Source organism: Cryptomeria japonica, chromosome 3, assembly GCF_030272615.1.
Source record: "Cryptomeria japonica chromosome 3, Sugi_1.0, whole genome shotgun sequence".
Taxonomy (NCBI): domain Eukaryota; kingdom Viridiplantae; phylum Streptophyta; class Pinopsida; order Cupressales; family Cupressaceae; genus Cryptomeria; species Cryptomeria japonica.
In genome coordinates this window covers 29,472,740-29,496,796 of record NC_081407.1, presented here as the reverse complement: position 1 = coordinate 29,496,796, position 24,057 = coordinate 29,472,740, and the positions used below count along the sequence as shown (strand labels likewise).

General features: G+C 35.0%; 1 protein-coding gene across 4 annotated transcripts in view; it reads right to left on the bottom strand.

Moving 5' to 3' along the window:
* Positions 1 to 10,884: 10,884 nt before the first annotated feature.
* The window catches only part of LOC131066008 (GCN5-related N-acetyltransferase 9), a 66,029-nt gene continuing 52,856 nt past the window's right edge, over positions 10,885 to 24,057 (bottom strand). For 2 of the 4 annotated variants that reach the window (XM_058000682.2, XM_058000680.2), the window contains 3 exons: positions 12,137 to 12,269; positions 11,898 to 11,936; positions 10,885 to 11,215 (listed from right to left, as the gene is read on the bottom strand). In XM_058000682.2, the coding sequence (XP_057856665.2) occupies positions 11,135 to 11,215; positions 11,898 to 11,936; positions 12,137 to 12,269 (253 nt within the window). In that variant the 3' untranslated portion in view covers positions 10,885 to 11,134. Of the gene's footprint in view, positions 11,216 to 11,544; positions 11,686 to 11,897; positions 11,937 to 12,136; positions 12,270 to 24,057 lie in introns of those variants that run through there. The other 2 variants (XM_058000681.2, XM_058000679.2) reach the window with 2 other exon arrangements.

The following is a 24,057-nucleotide window of genomic DNA, read 5'->3' as shown; positions in this document are numbered from 1 at the left end:
AGGAATAAAGATTTGAATCACACAAGAAGAATTTTGATTTCAGAAAAAGAGATTTTAAACAAATAAAGGAATATGATTTTCTTTTGCTAAAATTTTTGGAAGAACAACAAAAGCAAGATCATGTGCATATTTTCTTGAGGGAAATAAAATAATTTAAATACTATATTTTACATGCACTATATGAAAACATCATCATTATTATTTATCCTCAATAAAAGATTTAAAATAAAGAATTTCTTTATATAAAGGAACATCTATAACTATTGATAATATGAATTCCTCATAAGTAAATGTAAAGATAAACAACAAGGAGAGAACCTGGTGTATCGAGCTTGATGTTGAATCCACTAGCTACCCTTATGATCCTTCCTTGCAACTTGAGAGAAATTCTTCAAACAACAACTTCAAAATTCCTGCAACGAAAATTAGACTACCAAAAGACCTATTTCTAAAACTTGGGAAATTTCCTTCCAAACATACTCAACCCCCCTTCTTTGAAACTTGCATATAATTTTATAAGAAAAATCCCTCTATTCCACTATCTAGAAAATTTAATTAAAAAGGAGATTCTTTCCCAATTTTGGACTTCATGCAAATTGATTAGACTTAGTGGAGGAGTTACATGCAAGGTGGTGGAGAATCCTCTAGAAGCTTCTTATTCTTCCTACAACATGTGCCATAATTGGAAGTGAAAAAATAGATAAATAAAAATAATGTGTATTTTCCATGTGTGTGTGTGTGTGTGTGTGTATTATTATTTTATCCTTCTATAAAATTCATTCAATCATTTAAATAGCTTATCCAAAAATATAATAGAATTGTATTTTAAAAAGGAGGGTTGTGACATTGTTGATGATTATCTTGTATATTTTCAAAGAACTTACTTTTCTTTGTGTCAAATATTGGGAGAAGATGCTAAAGTAAGGATGCCAGTATCGTTAATGTACATGGCTATGAGGATCCAGAATTTAGAATTGATCTTAGAGTTGGATTTTGCATCTGAGATAGAAAGGAAAATCCATGAGCAACTGGTGGCTTGGAAGGAGAAGAAAAGTAGTGACTTCTGCCACTATTCTTTACTGTGTTGTTTAATTCTATATCAGAATAGGCAATTTTTCACATAGTGACTAAAATTGGGAATGGTGGATGATAATGGCAACAAACTACTGGTGCAGTTGTGGTGCTATTTGCGGGATAAAAGGTGCAAGGCTATGATTACAAAGTTTTCCATGATTCATTTGTCATTTTGATTTTTAGTTCCCTCAACCATCAGGTTGAAAGATTGTCACTAGATTTGAGGAGGGTACTCAGACCACTGGTCTATGATCCTAAAAAAGGCCATACTCATAATTTTTTTGATTGGTTCTACATGGGAGAGCATACTATTATCAGGGTATATGGTTGCCCTCACACTCCTCATTTGTTACCCCTATTTGTGTCAAGCAAACTTGTTTTTTTGGAGTTTATGTGGCAAATGCTATGGCTTGAAAAGGAACTGATAGAGAGAAGGAAGAAAGGGACATTCTTGCCCCATTGTACTACATGTGCAAATTTTTACATTGGATCAAATTTGTTAGACAAATTGCAGGGTTATATGAAGACCAATTATTCATTAATACCTGGCAAGGAGAGAATGTGTGATCCTAAGTGTCACATTGGTTCTTTTATTAAAACAGTTTCAAATGAGGTACTAATAGAGGAATATTTGATTAGAAGTTGTATATCATTTCAAGATATTGTGCAAAGAAGGAAAAAGTAGCACATGATAATGAGACTAGAACAAGAGAAGACGAAAAAGGACCTTGGTTTGCTTGGATTCTTTAGTGAAGAAATAGATGAGTTGAAAAGAATTGATTTGTGTTCAAACAAATTTGAAAGAATTTATGCAAAATCAACAGGTGGTGGACCTCCACCAAAACAAGCCACAATTCCACCAAATAAACCCCATGGGGTTGTTATTCTCAATGTATCCGATGATGAATCTGTGCAGGAGACTTCTCCTACCTTACCTCCAGCTAAGAAACAAAAAATAGATGACCCAGATCCCCTTGTGCCTTATGAAGAGTCTGAGGGAGAAGGTGACACTGATGAAGCCATCAGTGCACTAAGAGTTCTAAAGGAGATGAAGGGGTGGATAAATCACTAATTGATCCACCTAGATATGAAGAAGGGACCCATGGCGATGAAGCCCAGATGAAAGAAGGATCAGAGCCTGTCAATATTGCTGATGAAAGAGTGCCAATGTCAATGAGATTCTTAGAGGATGATGAATTCATCAATACTCCAGAGTTTAAATATTTTTGGATGAAAATAAAAATGAAGGAATTTGAGGAGAGAAAGCAGGTGAACCTCATGGGAGTGGGCGAGTCCAAGCATGAGGAGGTTATTGCTCAAACCTTCAAAGAAATAAAATTTGATGATATACATGTTACTCCAACAGAAGCAAGAGAAGTGGTCCTGAAAAGTAACATGTTGATTGTCCCAAGGTTAACCCTAAAACAAACATTTCTATTACAACAACTAAGGCAGCAGAAAGACCCCATGTTGGTAGCAGAGTTTGACTCTGAGGAAGGGGTAAGTGGCACAGGATATAATCCAAAGACTGAAATACTAGTCGCTTGGTTGAACTTCAAGAGTAATAGCAAACCAAGGCTAGTAGATATGGTAAAGGAAACTAAAGGGACATCAATCCTCAAAACCATGAAGGATGCATCCCCATTGGAGGCAGCCACAATGACTATGCATTCGACTATGTTTACAAGAGATGCACTAAAACATATGCAACAAAAAATAGTTGAGCTTGAACAAGGACATAAGTAAATGAATGATGAGATTAATAGATTGTATATTGAGAATGCTACTTTGAAAGATAGGGCAAAGGAACAAATTGGTAACTAGAATAAAGCTATAGTTTTGTATAGGCATGCTCCCCCCAAGCCAATAGATAGTGTTGAAGACAATCAAGGATGGGGTGAAGAAAATAGAAAATATGAACAGGAAATCAAAGAATTAAGAGCAGCTAATGAAGAAACCCTGCAAAGAACGCAACAAAAAATCCTCAACACCTTTGAGAAAATAATGGCTCATAGGGTAAAATTCATTATTGATGAGTTAGATGAGGTGTATAAGGGCTATCAATCCTTGTTGAAGATGTTAGATATGTTTAAAGAAAACAAACCCAAATTGGAAGCATTGGCAAAGAGATGGCAACCAGCATATCACACTCTCATCACATTGTGCAAAGTAACACAAAGAGATCCTGGTGCTCCTCCCGCAATAAAAGAGAGTTAGAAAACAATCAATGCAATCATTGAAGAGCTCAGGTATGTTTCTAGTGAGGAGCAAAAAGTAAGGGCTAAAATTGATTATTTTCATACATTCCAACACTAGACCATACCTCATCATCAATAAGGATAAACACATGAGGGATTTCAACCACTGGAAGATTATTTTTTTTCAAATGGTTCCAAAGGTCATAGCACACATGAAGGAGGAGAAGGACACAAGCATACAAAGTTTCAATATGTTTCACAATAGGGTTATAACACAGGATGTTGGTTACTTGAAATTTGTCATAGAGGTGTGATCAATGACAAATAAAAGGTGGAGGGATCACCTCATGAATGTGCCTATCATTCAAAACTTTAAATGGTCGAGTGATTGTGAAGTGTACCAATGGGAACCACATATTTGAAGGCCTCGGGAGATTAAGTGTTCAAAAGGACCAGTCGGTGGATGTGGCGCATGCCCAACTAATAGTAGAACCTTGCTAGACCCAAGGGTCATGTGTTGCTACTCACACTATCATGATAACGGGCTTACTCACATTCACCGACTATTCTCACATTTTATTGTTATGATCTATTTCATGTTTGTTATAAAACTTTGTCAAAAACTTTATGATGTTTTAATCAGGTTTTCTTTTAGTTAAGCATTTATAATTAATTATGAAATGTAACGGTCTGAAGCTTGTTGCTTCTCCCCATTTTGATATATAAGGGAGAGACTAGGACCGATTAAGGGATATAAGATAGAATAGAGAAGAATAGGAGAAAATACTAAAAAAAAATGTACTTCTTTACAGTGGCTGAATATAATAAAAGAATCCAGATTTCCTGGGCTCAGTTATTTGTTGATTGTGGAAGATAAAATATTGTGTGGTTGTCTCCAATCTATTTTCTTTCTTATTTGTTTAACTCGGAATATCAAGGATATTCTAATTTATCAAAACAACTTTCTCTGTTTTGTGTGATTTAGTTGATTGGTTTCTGTAAGGCAGAATTAAATTTCATTTGATTGAATTACAGCAATTTGGAAGGGAATAATTGGATTAATAAGAAGAACCAAATAATATTACATTTTTGCATGTTTATATAAATATAAACACATCTGAAATGCCAAGCACCTTGAATTATAATTAGGAATCGGATATATGTGACTTTGTAGCCCTGAAGGAGGCACTGATCATAATCATATAAAATACTTTTCGTTGGAGATTCATTTTTCTTTATTTATTCCAAAAACAATAAGTAGGAATAGGAGTAATAAGGCATTAAGAATTCACTTTTAAGTATATGTGTCATATTGAGTGGATCTGAAATAGGGTTTTAAATAAGATTATAAATCTAGTATATTTAAGGTATACCCATGAAGGTTTTGTAGAGCCTGAAGAGTAGAAGACAGTTCTTTTAGAAGTTTCTTGTTCGTTGGCCAAGTCAATTGCACAGCCTGAACATAGAACCTGGCACATTCTTAGGGTTTTGCAATCTTTTGATTTGGGAACCAACACCACCCTCTTCTCTTTCATGATGGATTTCCTAACAATGTTTTTCATGTTGTTATTCATACATATGACACTAGGCAAGACAAAAAGACACTTCCTTTCCTTCTAACATAAACCCTCCACCTCATATTAGCTCCAAGGGTACCAAGAAATGTGAACTTATTGATCAACTTCAATCTACCCAAGATAAGATCTTTCTTGGGACCCAATTCAAACAATTCCACTCATATGGATGTTCTCATACAAGATTTACAAATAAATTTGATTATCTAATGAACAAACCATAGAGGTTAGCTTCTATGCTTACTTCAACCCTACCCTCACTTTTGATTCTAAAATCCCTTCTACTTACGTGCTTTAAAATAATATTCTTCTCATGACTATTATTGGCTATTAAAAGGCGAAAATCAAGTACGCTTTAGTTGATAATGGTTATAGTCTCAACATCTATAGCGTGGATTTCTTGTATAAGATAAAAATTTGATAACTCTCATCTAAAAAAAAACAAATTGATATCTATATGAAAGGATTTGATCATGTTAGGGCAAGAACTATCAATACCATGACTTTGGCCATCTCCTTGGGACCCATTACAATTGATACTTGTTTTCATGTGATGTATGTTTCTTTATAGAATTCATGTGTTTTGTCCCTTCTATTTATCAACGTTTGAGGATATTGATGAATTTCCTTTTAATTATTTTCAATTGGTCAAACCAAATAACCATCTTATTCCCACACACAACCACAAACCAAGTTAACCCCTCTAGAAAATCCACCTACTTCTAGTCTCAATAAGGATAGTTGCAAGAGTATTGATTTCTCATCAACAAATGGAGAGTATAAGATTAACATAGCAAATTTTGATTTACCTCCTTTGTTGTTGAATCCCCTCACAAGTGGACAATCATTTCAAACTCAATCCACTTTTCCTAATATCAATATTCTTACTACTTCTACATGTGCTTTCAATGTGAGATAATTGCTTCTAGTGATGTGTCCCTTTCTTATTCTTCTACCACTACAAATGTATTATGTTACAAGCTCTTTTGTTTTAAAAGAAAATGTTGGCTTGATGATGATTGTAATGAATTCATCACTTGTTGTCATTGATGAAACACTCTCACACACACACATATGATTATATTGACTACCGGTGTAACTTCAATTGTTTACACTGTCAACTGGTATGTTAGAGGTTTATCTCTAACAAGTATGTGCATAAGAGACAACCTATGGTTATACTAAGTCGACATCAAGATGAAGATCAAGATTGAGATCAAGCGGAGACCAAGGACAACAGTTCATATGTTTTATTCAAACCGATATTAATTGTTCCAACTGGTATTTGTTAATTTTTGTGATGAGTTACCACCACCAACTACTTGGCGGTAATTTTTGTGATGAGTTATGGTCACTTGTCTAGATACACTGGACCTAGGAAATTGTGTCATGATTTCCTTAGGTTGACATAAGATTTGAATGTCTATTTAAAGACATCTTAGTGAATCACTTGAGAGAGATGTTATGTAACTGATGGTATGCATGAAGAGCGAAAGTTTTTGTTCAAGAGTGATAAGTGTTAAGATGAAGAGTGTAATGAAGAGCAGTGTTGAATGTACTTAGAAGGATCTAATCAAGCAAGTATTGTGCTACTCAGAACATATCAAACCATTCTTGTTGTTTTCTAACCATTACAACAGAATCAAATCCCTTAATTGGGTAAGCTCTAACAAGCTTCAATGTATAAATCCTCTAACAAGGTGATCCATTAGTTTGGATTCTTAAATCCTCCAACGAGGTTACTCCTAACAGGGTACAACTCTTAACAGGGTATAAGCTTATAATCAACCTTTGGGATCTCTAACAAGATTCACTCCTAGCAGAGCACTTTGTAGACCTTAACCGGTCAGTTATCTATTACTGCAGATAGTTATCTTGTGAGTTCTATCTCACCATGGTTTTTACCTATTTGGGTTTTCCATGTATAAACACTTGTGTTATGGTGGATGCTTTACTTTTTGTGGATGTTGTTATATCATTTTAGATTGCATGCATTGTGTTTAAAAGCTTTGTTAAGTTCATCTATCGGTTAGTGTTTGAAGTAGTGTTTAATTTGGTGTCACTGATTCACCTCCCCCCCCCTCTCAGTGTTTTTGAAGTGCATTGGTCCTCAAGAAGATGGTATCCATGAACCCATTAAAATTTACAAATACTCCCATAAGTTCAACTTTAGGCACCACTCTCCCACTTGTAGTTGAATACTTTTCCTCATCGTATTTCTTGTTTCCATTTGCTCAATTCATATGCTAGCATACATTTCTTTTATGTTTCCAATATGTCCTCTTATGCCACTTTTCATGTCTCGTTATGCCATAAGAATTTGCACTTATGGACAATTTTATTTTTCCATGTTCCTTCACATATTTCTACTATGGTACTTCATATTTCTTGTGTTTATGCTACAATAACATCATAGCATGAATTCCTTCATCTCTCTCCATGTTCAATAGCATGTCACTCTTACATATTCATATTATCCTCTTTTTTACCACTTTCCTGTACCATGGGCACAAACTTGTTGGGGGCATGTATGATGGTAACCCCTTTTGTTTCCTCATTTCCACTTATTCCTCTCCTACCCTCTTATAAAACTTTTGGCTATGAAGGACCTAACTTGGCATGCATCCACAATAAGCAAGATGCCTTTAAACAAGAACAAAACATATTTCCCTAATAGGCATAGATCCCTTAATATAATGTTGGTTTCCATATAGCTTCACATATTTTCCTTTCTTATTACAATTCATGCACTCTCCTACTTTGTTTTCTTTCGTACAACCCCCCTTTTTTTTCTCTCTTTCCTCTTTGCCTCCATATGGAGGCAACCATATATCTCTCTTTTTCAAGAGACATCACCTTGGTTCATCCTCCCCTTATGTTATTCCAAGCATTGTCTTTTCCTAGTTTCTTAATACACATGTTTTGAACTTCTCTCTTCAGTATTCGCTTTTGTTCTCACCCTTGGGGACAACCCTATGGCAACATTCTTAAGGGAAAAAATCCTTTCTCACTCCCTCTTCATAATGTTTATTTTACTTATGTTACCTTGACATTTTTATTTGCTTTCTCTTTCATCTAGTTTAATTGATTGCATCCCTCTTTGCATATAATCAATTAAAAGGAAGACATGCTCTCTTACTTTACATCCTTGAACACAATGACCACATGCATATAATTTTGATGTCTTCGTCACAATAGCTCCATTACAATCATTTACCAATTAAGTTTAGGCAACCCCTTAACAACCAAAGTTCTTTGATCGAAGATGCAAACAATTAAATATCCAAGTGACTCCTACACAACCAACTCTATGCCAAGGGAGCTCCTTCATAGTCATTCATATTATCCTCCTCAAATCCCCTATTTTTCCTTTTCAAATTTTACCAAAAGTAGATGATAGTCACCAATGTATGATGCTATTTTCTTTTCTATGAGCTTTATTTCTTCCATAACGAACAATAATTGATTTCTCTTCTATGGGTGCACCACAAGATTGTAGCATACGTTGGAACAAAGGATGAATGAAAAAAATCAAAGAACATAACTCTCTTGTGTCCTTTTACAATATCATTTATATGCTTCAATTATATTTAGGTAATGTACTTTAGCATGCTTTCTCACCCAATTTAACAAGCCAAATGAAGTGGAGGAAATGTGATAAAGACCTATACAATTCACCATTTTCACCACATTTCCCATTTTGGTATCCATTCCCAAGACATATTTAGCATGTTTTCTCACCTAGTTTAACATACCAATTCCAGTGGAGGAAGAATGTGATTAAAAACTACTCTTCACCATTTTCACCTTACATTTCTACAATCATTTTGGTGTCCATTACCAAGACATATCTAGTGTGTCATGCAAAGCAAATCGAACATACTCAATTATTGCCACCCCATCCTTGAGAGCTTAGATGTTGGTTCTTGAAGGACACCAAAGCCCATGTGCTCAATATCCAATTTCAAATTTGATTTCCTTAACCTATAAAGCTCTAATTGTTTTCCCTACTAAGTTTTCCAATAAACACCTTGACCTAAAACATTAATTATATAAATGAAAACCCTAATTTCTCATTTCTCATGCTATGTATCTCACACACATTCCTCTCACTCATTTTTGCACATTATCCTCCAAGTTGTTTTCTCTAAGGTGTTAGATATGAAGTTTATGATTTCCTTCACCTTCCAATACTCAGGTTGCCCATAGTTACAAGTTCAAAATTTGTCCATTCTAAAAGATCCCCTTTGATCTCTATCCCTTCTTCTCATCCTAGAATCCCGAACATCTTCCAAATCCTCTCCCATGTTCACCAAGGTTCCTTGCTCAAGACTCCCACAAAAATCCACATAAATATCCTTCCTTTAAACCCTTTGTTGCAAATCAAATATCCCTAAACATTTTTATCTTCCAACTTACTTCATTACACTTGCACACACCACTATAGCACTAAAAACCCTTCTAGGACTTCTCTAGTAGCTACAAAACCTTGCACACACCACAAACACCCACACATAAGGAGATCACACTCCCAAATCTACTTATTATGTGTAGAGGTTGAAATATGCCATCTAGGGCACTAACTGCGCCAAACTCCAATTACAACTACCCCATTTTTTCCCATTTCAAACTTCAAATAGCTACATCTTCCTACATATAGGGCACATCAAGACTTTGCACTTGTCACGATCTAAAAATTAGGGCAAGCAATCTTAGGAAATTGTAGACTAATCAAAGTTAAACACATCAATGTCTAAGATATTTCATATTCTTCTATAATAGCCTGGAGAGTTTTAGAACCCTCCCTCCAACCATTTCTAGACACTTTGAACCTTTCAGATATGCATTTCTGACCTCTCTATCATTTACTACTCTTGCATCTAGTTGCACTCAAATGGATCTAATTGCTTACATTGTTTATATATATATATATATATATATATATATATATATATATATATATATATATATATATATATATATATATATATATATATGTGTGTGTGTGTGTGTGTGTGTGTGTGTGTGTGTGTGTGTGTGTTAAATACAATTAGCACAACATACTAGCTCGTAGGTTAATTTAACATTTTAGAAGGTCAACTTCTTTTACATGATCTTATGAATATTTATATGGAATTTTATAAAAAAATGCAAAGTTGTTTTTATTGAATGGAGCTAAAACGTGATATTAAAATTTCCTAATTCAATGTTTTTTATCATCTTAAGCTCTAAACACAATAAAAAATGATCAGGACCATATAAAGCATTGTTTCGTGATAATAAAAAAATGAGTACGACGTTATAAAACATTGACTCGTAATAATAATGAAAAAATGAATACAACTATAAAGCATCAAATTTCAACTCTAAAAAACATCAATTTCTAATCATTGTCACACATATACACACCTCAGATTGAACTATCTCAAAATATATATAAAACTAATTAAAATGGAATTATAAAGAGAGTTAATCTCTACATAAATAAATAGTCTTGTTGCCAAATACTACATGATAATATTTCACAAAAAATATATATAAATATGCAATGCTCAAGGATCATATATTTACTAGTTTATTTTGATTAATAGTAAATTATTTGAGTTCTACAATATATTTACGTTGCTTTTGTCCATTAGAAAAGGAACATTAACAATTGAGTTGAAGCTAATTTAATCATTATTAAAAAAATAAAGAATAAAATTAAAATGGTTTTATCGATGTTATTGGATCCAAGAGGCAATGGATACTCACCATATCAGTTGATTATTTCTAATCTATTAACCATGAAAATAAAAACATCAAATTGTTTCTCTATACAGTCCTTGTGCATTGGCAAGTAGCAACATCACATCACAAGGAGAATTGGGCATCAACATCTGAAGAAGAACAAGGCATCAAAATCACAAGAAGAACAGGCATCAACATCTCAAGGAGAACCAGGCAACAGCATCACGTACCGATTAGATCTAGCATGAACATCACTTACACTCTCATCTATCTATATAGCAACACTGGAGGCTTAACACAATAATGAGTGTACCAAACAGTTCAAATCATAACCCAACACTGTTTTTGAACAGCTCAAAGAAATAATGGTTTGGTTAGTCCAAAAATACTACCATCACAAATTGGTATTCTCCTGTAAGCCATTCTAATGAAAACCCACTCTAATACAGCAAAGCTCAAGGCAATCCTTTCAGTTACTGAAAGAAAAATAGAGTAGCATATATATCTTTTCTTGATCAAGTCACTAATAGTGCATTATATTAGAATATTTATAGGACATTATGTAAGAACATTCAACTCCCCAACAAGACTCTTTAGTTCCTTGCACCGGCTATCATCAGTTGACAATTCCAGTGTCACCTGACCAACCAGGACATGAAATGAAGTAATCAAGTCAGATCTTTTATACGCAAGTAAGGATCAATGATTTCCTGAAAGAACAAGTATATTAAAATTGACAACAAAAAGCTTCAGAGTTTAAATTTGCAAGATGTTTGATTAGTAATTTTTGAACGGTGTCAACTATAAAGATCAGAAAACCAACATAATGATATGAAGCAGATAATTGTATGTGCTCTCATACATTCCAAAAATGTACATACCATACCACGATAATAATAATTTAAGCATTACTAAATGGAATGAGCTCAATTGGTAAAAATAGTGGACCTTTCAAAGCAGAGCCCAATGTTCAAATCCCCAGCAGAATGATAGGGTAAATTTGGATAGAATTATTAAAATACCAAATCCAATTCATTGGTTGTGGCATACCCCGACAGACAAGGCCAGGTGAGGTCACACAAGAGATACCCCGGGCATAGCAACCAAAACTGTTACCCCATAAAGGGAATTTTCCGAACAAAAAGGCAAATAATAACTTAGTGGCAAAACATACATGGATGTTTTCTGCATCCTAAGATATTTAGTTATTACTTGATATCAATTCCATAAGCCATACTCCAGAAGTTAAAAACGGAAACTGTTCACAAAACAATTGAGTAACATATCTGCAAATGGCAACAAAAATCAGGCAAGCACTTACCTCTTTAAAAACTTCACTATGGGCAACATCTCGGAATCCCTGGATGTAAAGAAATACATTGTTTATGAGATATGACAACCTTGGAAATGAAACTATACTATCTGTGGCATTATATAAATTATAATAAACTCAAATTATTTTATGCAATGCACTTTCATATTTTAGAGAGTAACGTATAACACCAACAAAAGGCATTTGCAGTATACATCCAATCAAAATTTTCTTGGACAAGAACTTACCAAACTTCTGAAAAGAGAAAGGGAAGTTGAATTTGTATCTCCAATTTTGGCACTAAATGTATAGATTGCCAGATGTTCAACAGCAAAGGTAATCATCAACAGCACAGATTCTTTGCCAAGCCCGTTTCCACGGCTGGTACAAAAGTCGAAACCATGGTAAGAATGAGCCATAAATTTCTTCATCTGAAATGTTGTAAATGAACCTAAACTTGAAGAGTAATTATTCATTGTACACCTTCCAAGTTTTATTTATTGGTTTCAATTTTAGCTTTACTAAGATAGCCGAACAGCATTTCTAGAAGTTTATGTTTACTAGACTCTAATCAAACTAAACCATTTTTAGAGGTTTCATTGTAAACGAGTGCTCCCAAAAGAATACTATTTTGTTTGACATTGTGATTATAGTAAAAATAATTCTCCAACTAAGATTTTATTATAGTAAACAAACCAGTATCGATTTAATTAGAACGTTAACAACTAATCATTTAACTCCAACGCACATAAACCATAAGAAAGTTTGATAATGGTGCAATCTTCTTTAAGATTCAGCTTCCAATTGGAAAATTAACCCTCTCCAATGAAATATACACACACTATATTTTGATGAAAGTGTCAAGTGAAAATAAATTTCCTTTAGGGTATTTTTTGTTTATTTACCTAACTTGTGTACTAATAAGTTAAAAATTCATTTATCCTTAAATCATTTTTGAAGCAATCAAATACTAAAGTAAATGCTAATCTATGCTAGCCAAATAATACTAGAGCTGATCATTGAAGAGTACTATAAGCTAAAGCATTTGAAATGAAGAGAGAGGAAAAGGTGAAGTCCCTGATTTGATGGTTGTTGCAGGCCTAGTGAAGACAACAAAGAGATGGTTCTGAAATAGGTTTCTGTGAACTGGAAACTGACACAATCAGAGACAAACTTGGAAACCGTGGTAGTGACATGCAAAGTTGCAATAGCAATCTTTAGAACTACAGGAGTAACCTTCAGAATCCCACAAGTGTCTGGATTAAACAGGTGATCAGAAAACTACAGTCTGCAAACCCAAATGTACAGACTGCAGAACCAACCCAGAAACCATGGCGGAGATCTGAAACAGGCGGAGGCATCATTTGCTCAGATTTTGATGAAGCTTTCTGTGAATTTGTGCATCACCACTGTGGTCCTCCCAGTGCTTGCAGAATCTAGTCTGTCCACCTGTGCTGCGATTTCAACAGCAGAAGCTCATATCTAGGGGAATAAAAGTAACAGTTTCTGCATAGAAGACTGATTCAAACAATCCCCCGAATGGTATATTTCAACCTCAACTGAATATTGGAAAGTTTGGGAGTGTGTATTCCATACTCATTGAGTGCAAAAGTGCTGGTGGTAGGTGTTTCAAGAAGTACAGCAAATACATCATATAGAATTTTTCTACCAGTATGTTTGTGTGCTTTGTGTGAGGAGGAATCTTTAGGTAATGGTTTAATTAGGTGTCATGAGGTTATGAGAAAGGAAGATTGATTGAGGTTTGGCTATGGCAAGGGACAGAAGTAGAAGATACAAGCAAAAGCTTATACAACAAATATTTATGGAATGGAAAAAGAAAAAGCAGCAGTAACAGATACCCAAGTGTTAGTAAGCAACCAGGAGAGATAAATGAACTAAAAATCATTTTTTATAAAGGCTGAGACTCAAACTAGTCACTTTAAAATGTACAAATAACAGAAGGCACACCTTTTATGGTCATTACAAATTTTGAATTTGATGGGAAGATGCTACCATGATTGCACTAATGCCTAGGTAATCAAAACTTTCCAAGATAAAAGGATAAGGCGGGAAACAGATAATGAATGAGGCTTAGGTCATCATGTCACCTTCTCAAAGGGCTTTAGGCACAGAAAAAAGCTAAGCAACTCCTAAAACATGCCTATAGGAATGGATGCTAAATGAGTGCATGACATAGTTCGAATTGCAGAGTAAGCAATTTTCGACTCTACACAGATGACTAGTAAAATGATCAGTTGACTTTGTTGGAGTATTTCAAGTTTCTGTGCAAAACCACTAGTTTGAAGCAAGTGGCAGTTTCGAACTTGTTAGGGTGATTTCATTGTAGAAGTTGATGATATAACCACAAGAGCCAATATTCATCTGCAAGCAAAACACCTATCACACAAAAGAGATCAAGCAAAGATAATATGCTCTATAACAACCAAAGAATTCTATATTATTGCACAAAACAATATTGGAGATACAATTACAATGAATGAATGAATCCTTATAAAAGATGAATGAAACAAACCCTGAGGCTAAAATTAGGAGAACTAAAGCAATGCAAAGTAGGAGCTAAATTAAGCTCAACTATAGCTAGAAAAGCAAACTCTAGATAAAAAAGCACCTAAGTTTAGCTTAAATGAAAAAGCAATTAAAGGACCTAATTAATAAACAATTGGATAAATGTCCTAATTACTCTAACACCCCCCCTTAAGATTAACTTAGAAATAAGCTAAAGAGATAATATGAATGCATGCATGAATGAGTCCTAGCGACTAGGCCTGATCAGATACTCATGTACAAACCAATGCAAAGCAATGCAACTCTCACAAATGGAGAAAAGGAAAAAACCAAATGGGACAAAACTCCTCTTCAAAAAAGAGAAAAAGAAATGAAAAAGAAAGTACATGTGACAAGCATGAAGGACTCAAGATGTCCCCCAAGTACTAAATCGGTCACAAAAGTACTATCAACTATCAAGATTCCCCCCATAGTAGAGAAAAGAAGAGACAATGTATCCCCCTCATAAGAGAGAAGCTCCAATGCCGAAGATGGAAGGCTCGAGGATGAATGCTAATGAAGATCCAAGAGCGGTAAACCACATTACTCCCCTTAGGAAGAAACAAATCAAATGGCCAAGGAAAAAGCAACTCCATAAAAGGAGATGGAAGGAAATGCCTCATGATGTGTGCCATGGAAGACTACTCAACTATCCAATTGTCTAAATTATGATATGCCGTATCAACTGAAGCAAATCCAAACAATTGTGAACATACTTGATGAACAACCTCTAAAGGCACTGAAGATGGGATGACAAGAATGCTCAAACTGCCATCAAGGAGGAATGGAATATCGTCAATCATGTCCCCAATTTGAAGATGGGATGACAAGAATGCTCAAAATGCCATCAAGGAGGAATGGAATATCTTCTTCAATCGTGTCCCCAATTTCTGGAGTGTGTGATGTATCAAACAATGCTGCAATATCTAGCGAGTACTCATCCCACTCTGCTCAAACTGGAAGGGAACCATCAACCTGCTGAACTAAACTGATCCCTGAAGAAGCGGGAAGTGGAGGAGGATCAACACAAGTCTCAGGGACCCCTGTGGATGATTGAAGAAGACATAGGTTCAAATGACCAAACCACTGCTCAGATTTCTAATCCATTCTAGATGCATGAGAGATAGGACCAATCAATAGAACTGCATGCTCAATAGGAGAAAATGAGAGAACTCTATAGAACACAATGCTACTACTGAGAGAGGGTATGAATCAGTAGTAAATTAAAATTTCAAATCCTTAAACAATTAAATATTCTTAATAAACTGAACAACTCAAAATCAAAACTGAAAAGAATGCCATGACAAGTAGAGACTTGTACACCAAAAAAATCGTGGAAAAACCACGGTGAGAAGTGCTGCTAGGATCTATTGTCCTAATCCAGCCTCACAAACCAACAATGTATACAAAGTTCTAGAGCACCAACCCTAAGGAATCACCAGATTTCTTGTTAGAACACCAACTTAACATCCTTTAGGCACCAACCATAACAATGTCATAAACAAATTAAATATTACAATATTAAAACATATAGTCAAATTGTTACAAACTGGACACTATAAGTTTTTAAATACATAAATCAGTTTATTTTCCACGAAGTGACCAATCTGCAAATTATGTATTTTGTCTGCAACCTTTAGCAAAGCCAACATTGTACAGTCTATTCTCAGTTGCAAACCCACAACATTATATTCTTTCAATCCACGGCATATCCACTCGTATATTTTTCTTTTCTATTCACAGTTTTCTCAGCATTATCAATACCAACACCCATTTGAACTTCTCTCCTTTGCAGAGATACTCTACAACAATTATTACAAATAAGACCTCTTCAAAACATCCAATGTTAACTGCGATATATCTCTGCTATCTGATTCAACACACTCAAAATTGATTCCACGCACCACATTTATACACCACCTTCAAACCATCGATCAAGTTATAACTTCTTACACCCAACCTTCCAGTTATAACTAATCTCAGTTATAACTGTCAACTGATCCATAACAGATGTATTTCATTTAATATATTTATAAAGAGCAATACTCTTTCTTTGTAGTGGTAGGGATAAAAAATAACAAATTGATCTTAAACATACTACAGTGATCAACAAATTCTAAGATATTTTGTGAGTTACGTAGCTGATCATAACTGAACTCCAGTTACTAACCAATCTTCAACCATTTTTAATTGATTTTGAAAGAACTGATATTCATTATATAACCTGTGAATCCCACAGAGACAAAATGTTGTCTTCTAAACACAATAAACCTAGTTCATTTTGATTCTATCTCCTTATTCAATTGAGACAACTCATAAATGCAGAAAACAATAATGGTAACATCTGATCAATAATAATATTCTGAATTAAAGGTTGATGCAAATTAATTTACTGTCTTTTCATCATATTAATGTGTTGTTACTGATTTTTATCATAACAGATCAAATGCACAAACATCTCAAAGATGACATGGTGTGATGCTACCATTGGAGACAAACGAATGTATGCATTCTGTAAAAAACAACCTAGGGTTTCAAAATATCCACAAGTTTCATCTATGCATCTGTTTGACATACATGGCGTCTCTGCATATCTCTTTTTGACATCAATGACAAATACAATGTACAAACACATACAACCGTGATGCATGATCAACACTTCCAACTGCAACAAGCTCTCTACTATGCAGATCTCTCATGAGCATTGAATCAGGGGTGAACTCAATTGTCTTGCCTGTCCCATTGTGAGTAATCTGGTAAATGGAAAGGAGATTGGAAGAAAATGGAAGGACTCAAAGAACATTATTGAGTGTGCCACCATCAATCTCAATAGAACCACTCCCATAACCACTCATGTAAGTGTTATTACCCACCAATATTCTGTGGAAATGTACAATGCTCATGAGAATGTGTTGATGCAAAGAGATAATAGCCTTTCATCTTGTCTTACCACATGCCATAGATGAAGACTCAGAATGTCCAGGTCCTGAGGTGGTGGAAGAGGATGCACCAGATGAAGGTGGTTGAATATTATTCTTCCGAAGGAGCTCTTTCAACTCATCAATCTGTTTTGCATAGCATCAATGCTCATCATGCCATGATTTGGTGCAATAAGCACACTTAGCCTTGTCCTTCCTGGATGAAGGCCTCTTGTAAGAGGTGGAAGAATCTGAATCATGTCCATGTGACTCTAAAGCTGGAGGAGTAGATTGTGTACCTTTGTTCTTCTACTTCTTCTTTTGTTTCCCTATAGATGTAGGAATCTAAGCAACCAAGTCCTGAGATTTGGATCCAAAAATTGAATCAAGTTGTGACAGCTTGGCCTGCTCCCGTGTCAAGTGCTCACAAAACACCTCAAATGAAGGCATAGTGAATGCGGTACCCAAAGCATCCATGGTGGAATAGAAAGAGGAAGAAAAAAATTGAAATTGACTTCAAACATTGGACAAAATCAAGAAGATGCACTCCTTATAAGTCTTCTCCATACCACAACCCTGCAACAGTGATCTGATGGATTTGAACTTCTCTAGAAAGTCCTCAATAGATGGAAAGGAATCAAGCACCAATAATGTCAAATCTGTCTCAAGCTGAAGTGCATGAAACTCATTAATACCCCCAAAGATTTGCTCAAATTTGAGCCACATAGCCCTAGGAGTGGTGCAAGAATCAATATGGAACTAGAGACTCTAAAACATGTAGGCCAACCAAACCCATAGCCTCATCCATCGTATTCCTATGCTGAATGATCTCAAACTGACGTTGCAAAATAGGTTGGGTCTAATTTAAACAAGACCATAAACCCCTACACCTAAACAATTTTGTCATTGTGGTCTTCCAACTATGATAGTTATGGGGTGTGAGTTTCTCAATAGAAATATCCGCCATTAGGCTTGGGTTAAGAAAATATAAGGATCTAAAAGATGATAATTCTACCCAACCCCTCCACAGCAAGAAAAGCGAACCGTTTTGCACTTGTATAAGCTAAGAAATCACAAAATCAAGAAATGACAAAACTGTGATCACTGAATACCTAGTGAATATTTTGAAAAAATTGAGTACAATCTAGATAGATGACTCTAAGGGCTTTCCAACAATATCCGTTTTTCGAAAAACGGAGCCTGAATGTGCAAGATATGGCCCTAAAAGCACAAAACTCAAGGCTGACTTTGGAGGCTTGGTATAGAAAATTGGTACAAGATCTGACAAAATTACCTGGAGATTCAGATCAGCATTGGAACCAGCTTTCCAAGGATATCTCGTTTGCGCGATTTCCTATAATGTCCCCTTACTTTATGACGTAGGAAATGGGACATCTATCTTGCAAAGATCAATTGCAAGAGACTTCTTTCCTCAAAAGTCTCAAATAATGCTTAAATAATGATAATAAAGGTTTACTTGATTGCAAAGATAGTTTATAATATCAATTTATAAATGATTCTCCTTATAAAATATAATTGATACCACTTGTATTCAGATATTATACGATATATACATATATAATTATCATTGCTATCTCTTATAGGGTACTTAAATATATGCAAGGTAATCTCGATTAATGTATAAATCTGCTCTGCAACTTATAATCTGCTTGGATGCTTCTGGCCCTGATCTAACTTGAAAGAATATGCAATGAGATATCCAATCTGCAGAACTGAAGAGAGAATGCTGCTCTTTCTGATACGAAACTGTGTACTGTATGCTTCGAATCTCCTTCCTTAGATTATAGAAATAATGCTATTTGAGTTGTATCTGATCTGGCAATGGAATTATGCTGATAAACTTTCCCTTTCACCTATGTTGATGAAAGATGAACTGCTGTCTCTGATTTATACTTGAGAAATATGCAATGCCTTGGTGCTATACCTAATGTAGACTTTGAAAAATGCAACCCGTTATGCCAAAGGCAATAATGCTCGAATGAGCAGATCCAAATAGGATACAAGTAATAAACAAAAACAATATTCAATGATCTCTTTTAATGAGATTGAACTAGCACTTATACCTCCCAAATTGAAAGGGTGGCAGCCTTTGGAGTTGACAAGTTACATCTCTTCTACATTGATCTCCTTCATAACAAACTGTTTGTTTAGACCTCATTGCTAATCGCTGCCTTCATAATCCTTCTCATTACCAAATCGGTTTATACATAATTGATATCTGATGCTTAATTGCACCATTTTACTTGCAATCGGTTGTCATCTCATGACTATCGACTAAGTTGCAGGGTTTGCTGGCCTGGGGCCTGGTACTGGTCCGGTTCAGTTTGGGTACGGGTCCTGGTCCGATTCCCCTGTGGGTCCAGCTAGGGTACGTGCCCAGGTGAGCCAACTCATTTGGGGCGAACCAAGATGCCTGGGAGCCCAAAAACTTTTCTTTTTTTTTTTTGCAATCTACCACTTGAAATCTACTGGTACCACAAAATCTTACAAATATGTCTCTGACTTGACTGATAACATTAAATTTGTGGTGAGGATTGGATTGTGTTGTTTATTTTTAACTTAGGGAGTAATATAATATTGTAATCGGATTCTAATTAGAATCCAAATGGGGTTGGGTCCATACCTTCAACACGTTAGGCAATCATAAGGAAACGTGTGCATTCAAAATAGGGTTGGGCCCTTCTCTCCATCAACACGCCAAACACATAAACTTAACGTGTGCACACTCCTATAGGGCCGACCCTATATCAGCAACATGAAGTGTGGGAAAAGAAAATAATAAAAAGAAAGAGGTTGGCGCCAAAATTAATATTGGGCCGACCCAATATTAGTTCCCCTTCCACATATAAATAAGGATTGATTCATTTGTATGCTTTCATCATTCATTTTTATATCAACACATATGTGAACTACCTTTGCAATTTTGGTGTGAAATCTGATTGAAGGTGAAATACATCTGCTGCTAGTAGGTGAAGTATACTTGCTGCTGAGTGAATTAACTTCAGTCACTAGGGCAAGTTTACCATACAAGTATAATGCGAAATATCTCTGCTCATAAGAGGGTGCGAGATTATCCTTCTAAAGGTGCGAACTATGTGTGCACTTGGAGCTTCCCAAGTGTGAAGAAGTGCAGACCTTAGTACAAAGGATGGTGTGCAAATTAGTATACAGAGAGTGCAGATGCAAGTATGTAGGGCAGATTGGTGCGCACCTTGGTGCGGGCTGGTCAGTACACAGACGGTGCAGTGCAAATGCAAGTATGAAAGGAAGATCTAGGGCTGTTTGTGTACTGACCTAGACATCTGGATCTTGCTGTTGTCATCCTTATCAGTCTAACAGATAAGTGTGTAATCTGCCTATTTGTGCATAATTCATAATCAGATCCGAGGATCTATTCTGGCTGGGTTTTTCCTCCTAGGAGGTTTTCCCAGGGTAATGATGTTTTGTCTTATGGTTGTTCATTTTGCCTACTTATTGTTTATTACTAATCTGTAACTACTTAACTAACTACAAACAATCTGAAAGTAGATATTAATTTCTGAATTCTGAACTTACTGTTAATCTGAAAGTGGAAAAATTCAACATGGTATCAAAGCCAAGTTGTACTAACCGTAATCAGATCTAGCATCCTGTAGCCTAGATCTTGCTCTTTCTTGCTGTCGTAAAATTGATGACAGGTTCCAAGATCGAGGAGAGATTGAAAAGGTTTGTGATCAAAGGTTTAGCATGGTCACATCTTGGTCCTATATACTTGAAGATCTGACTCTTCAACATCATTCAAGCTAAGTATTTTTTTGAGTCATTGCATTCTTGATTGCAAGATATATTATACTCAGCTTATCCAAAAGATTGAAGTATTATCATTTGGCTGACCTAGTTCTAGGTCGTATTGATTTTATGATTCTAATTGCCTTAGTTGGTAGACTTATCTAATATAGAACATTATTTAGATATCATCATGATCTTTGATTTGCATACTCGTTTTGTTAGAACTTAGAAGGTATTCTAAATTTCTGTTTGAGTGTTGCAAGGTATTATAGATCAATTTTTCGTTAATGTTTTGATTGGAATCAGGAATGTCTTGGACTCATCATCCACAGTTGTCATCTATATGATTATAATCTAAATACTTGTTATGTTCTCTGCATATGTAATTTAGATATTGTTATTATGTTAAATAATATGGACTAGTTCTATTATTGACTTTTGATCTAAAAAAAACAGTTATTCTTGTGATGAATACTTATATGCATTCTAAGTAAGTAGCTATGCTTGGTTGAGTTATGTTTTTTTCTAATGATCTTCATTCATGACATTTTTTTGTTGACATGAATTCGACTTGACATGAACGACTTATGGAGATGTGTACAGTCATGAGGAGCTAATGATTGTTTGCCTTGGCATCATTGATATGAGTATACCGACTGAGGTGTAGGAACTTTATGTTCTATTAATTATAAAGATGAACTCTTAATGAACAGATCGAGATCACTTTGACTTAATATTTTGGCCTGTGTAAATAGGTGTTCCTAATAGAAAAGTTTAGTTAAAAGATGATCTGCAATCATGTTCGTAGTATGCAAGGGTTAATGCTAGTCGAAGAAACTTATTTCTCCTATCTATTACACAGCTTTGTAGTTCGTATAATATAGATCTTCTTCGTGTGCTTTTTGACGTATGGGATTTTTCTACTATCATAAACTACCTTGAGATCTGTTTTGTTTTGATCAAGTATAAATTGTGCTTGGTGGTTAACAAAGAGTATAACTAATGAGTATTTTATTAATATCATTTTGCATAATGATGTTGTTGTTAGATCAATTTTATCAATGCTCATTTGTTTTGATTTACTTCTGATTACTTTCCTCTGGACTGAACTGCAAATAGATGAACTAATGGATATTATGGCTGCATTCAGTCTTTGGTCTTTTCTATGTTCTTTCTTCTGATTTGAGTGAACTACTACTTTAGTTTATTGATACACCAATGTTATAAGTTGTTCTAGTAATCATGTGTTTCAGAACATAGCTTTGAGATGTTCTCAAACTTCAAATCTGACCATTGATGTGAAGAATGAGATCTACTATAAATGTTTTATGAAGAAGTTATGTGTGGCTCCTTGTTGTTTTAGAAGTGTATTAAAGATCCTTTTTGCTCTTGATGTTTTAGTGCAAACCTCTTTTTTGTTTGGTTTTGTAATACCAAAGATAATGATCAACTATGGACCTTAATGGAATCTTGAGTTCTGATAATTGTAGATTCATCACTTCTCCCGTAAGAGGTTGATGGGGCACGGTTGGATGATTTGTGAGGTTTGAGTATTCTTTATTGTGCTTACTCTGTCGTCTGTTCCAAGAGATTGAATTTATATCTTGTCTTACTAACATTGCATAATGTTGCTATTCATTGGTTGAAACTATTATCAATGAAGAATGAGATCTACTATAAATGTTTTATGAAGAAGTTATGTGTGGCTCCATGTTGTTTTAGAAGTGTATTAAAGATCCTTTTTGCTCTTGATGTTTTAGTGCAAACCTCTTTTTTGTTTGGTTTTGTAATACCAAAGATAATGATCAACTATGGACCTTAATGGAATCTTGAGTTCTGATAATTGTAGATTCATCACTTCTCCCGTAAGAGGTTGATGGGGCACGGTTGGATGATTTGTGAGGTTTGAGTATTCTTTATTGTGCTTACTCCGTCGTCTGTTCCAAGAGATTGAATTTATATCTTGTCTTACTAACATTGCATAATGTTGCTATTCATTGGCTGAAACTATTATCAATGAAGAATGAGATCTACTATAAATGTTTTATGAAGAAGTTATGTGTGGCTCCTTGTTGTTTTAGAAGTGTATTAAAGATCCTTTTTGCTCTTGATGTTTTAGTGCAAACCTCTTTTTTGTTTGGTTTTGTAATACCAAAGATAATGATCAACTATGGACCTTAATGGAATCTTGAGTTTTGATAATTGTAGATTCATCACTTCTCCCGTAAGAGGTTGATGGGGCACGGTTGGATGATTTGTGAGGTTTGAGTATCCTTTATTGTGCTTACTCCGTCGTCTGTTCCAAGAGATTGAATTTATATCTTGTCTTACTAACATTGCATAATGTTGCTATTCATTGGCTGAAACTATTGTCTACAAATCTGTGATTCTATTTGTGGTTCCTCTTTGAAAGATTTCGCAATTGATCTCTTAGGATTTTCGTTTTCTATTGATGACATTTGATTGGCAATCTTGTTGTGTAATCTCTTGATGGAAGTTATCCTCATCTTATCTCAATAATTGTGCTATGGGTCCACCTTATTGATTGAAAGATAGATGGACAGGATCTTTGAGATTGACATAAAAGATTGATTGTGCAAAAGTTAGGAGGGAGCACCTCCTTCTGAGTTTGGTATACTCTAACTTATGTTGGTTGATTACCTTTTGATTATGAGTATTAGCATGGAATTTTTCTTGGGTCAAGCATTTTTAATTTCATTATGATTGAACTGACTTGATGCTTAAGTGTATGATTTCCTATCCTTGAGTACAGGAAAGTGATTGGATCTTTCAATGACTTGGAGTGCTTCTGAAACAAGGCATACTAATTCTTCAAGGGAAATTATTGGGATTGGCATACAGTCGAGGGAAGTTCGAGTGCTTTGGAAGCTGTGATT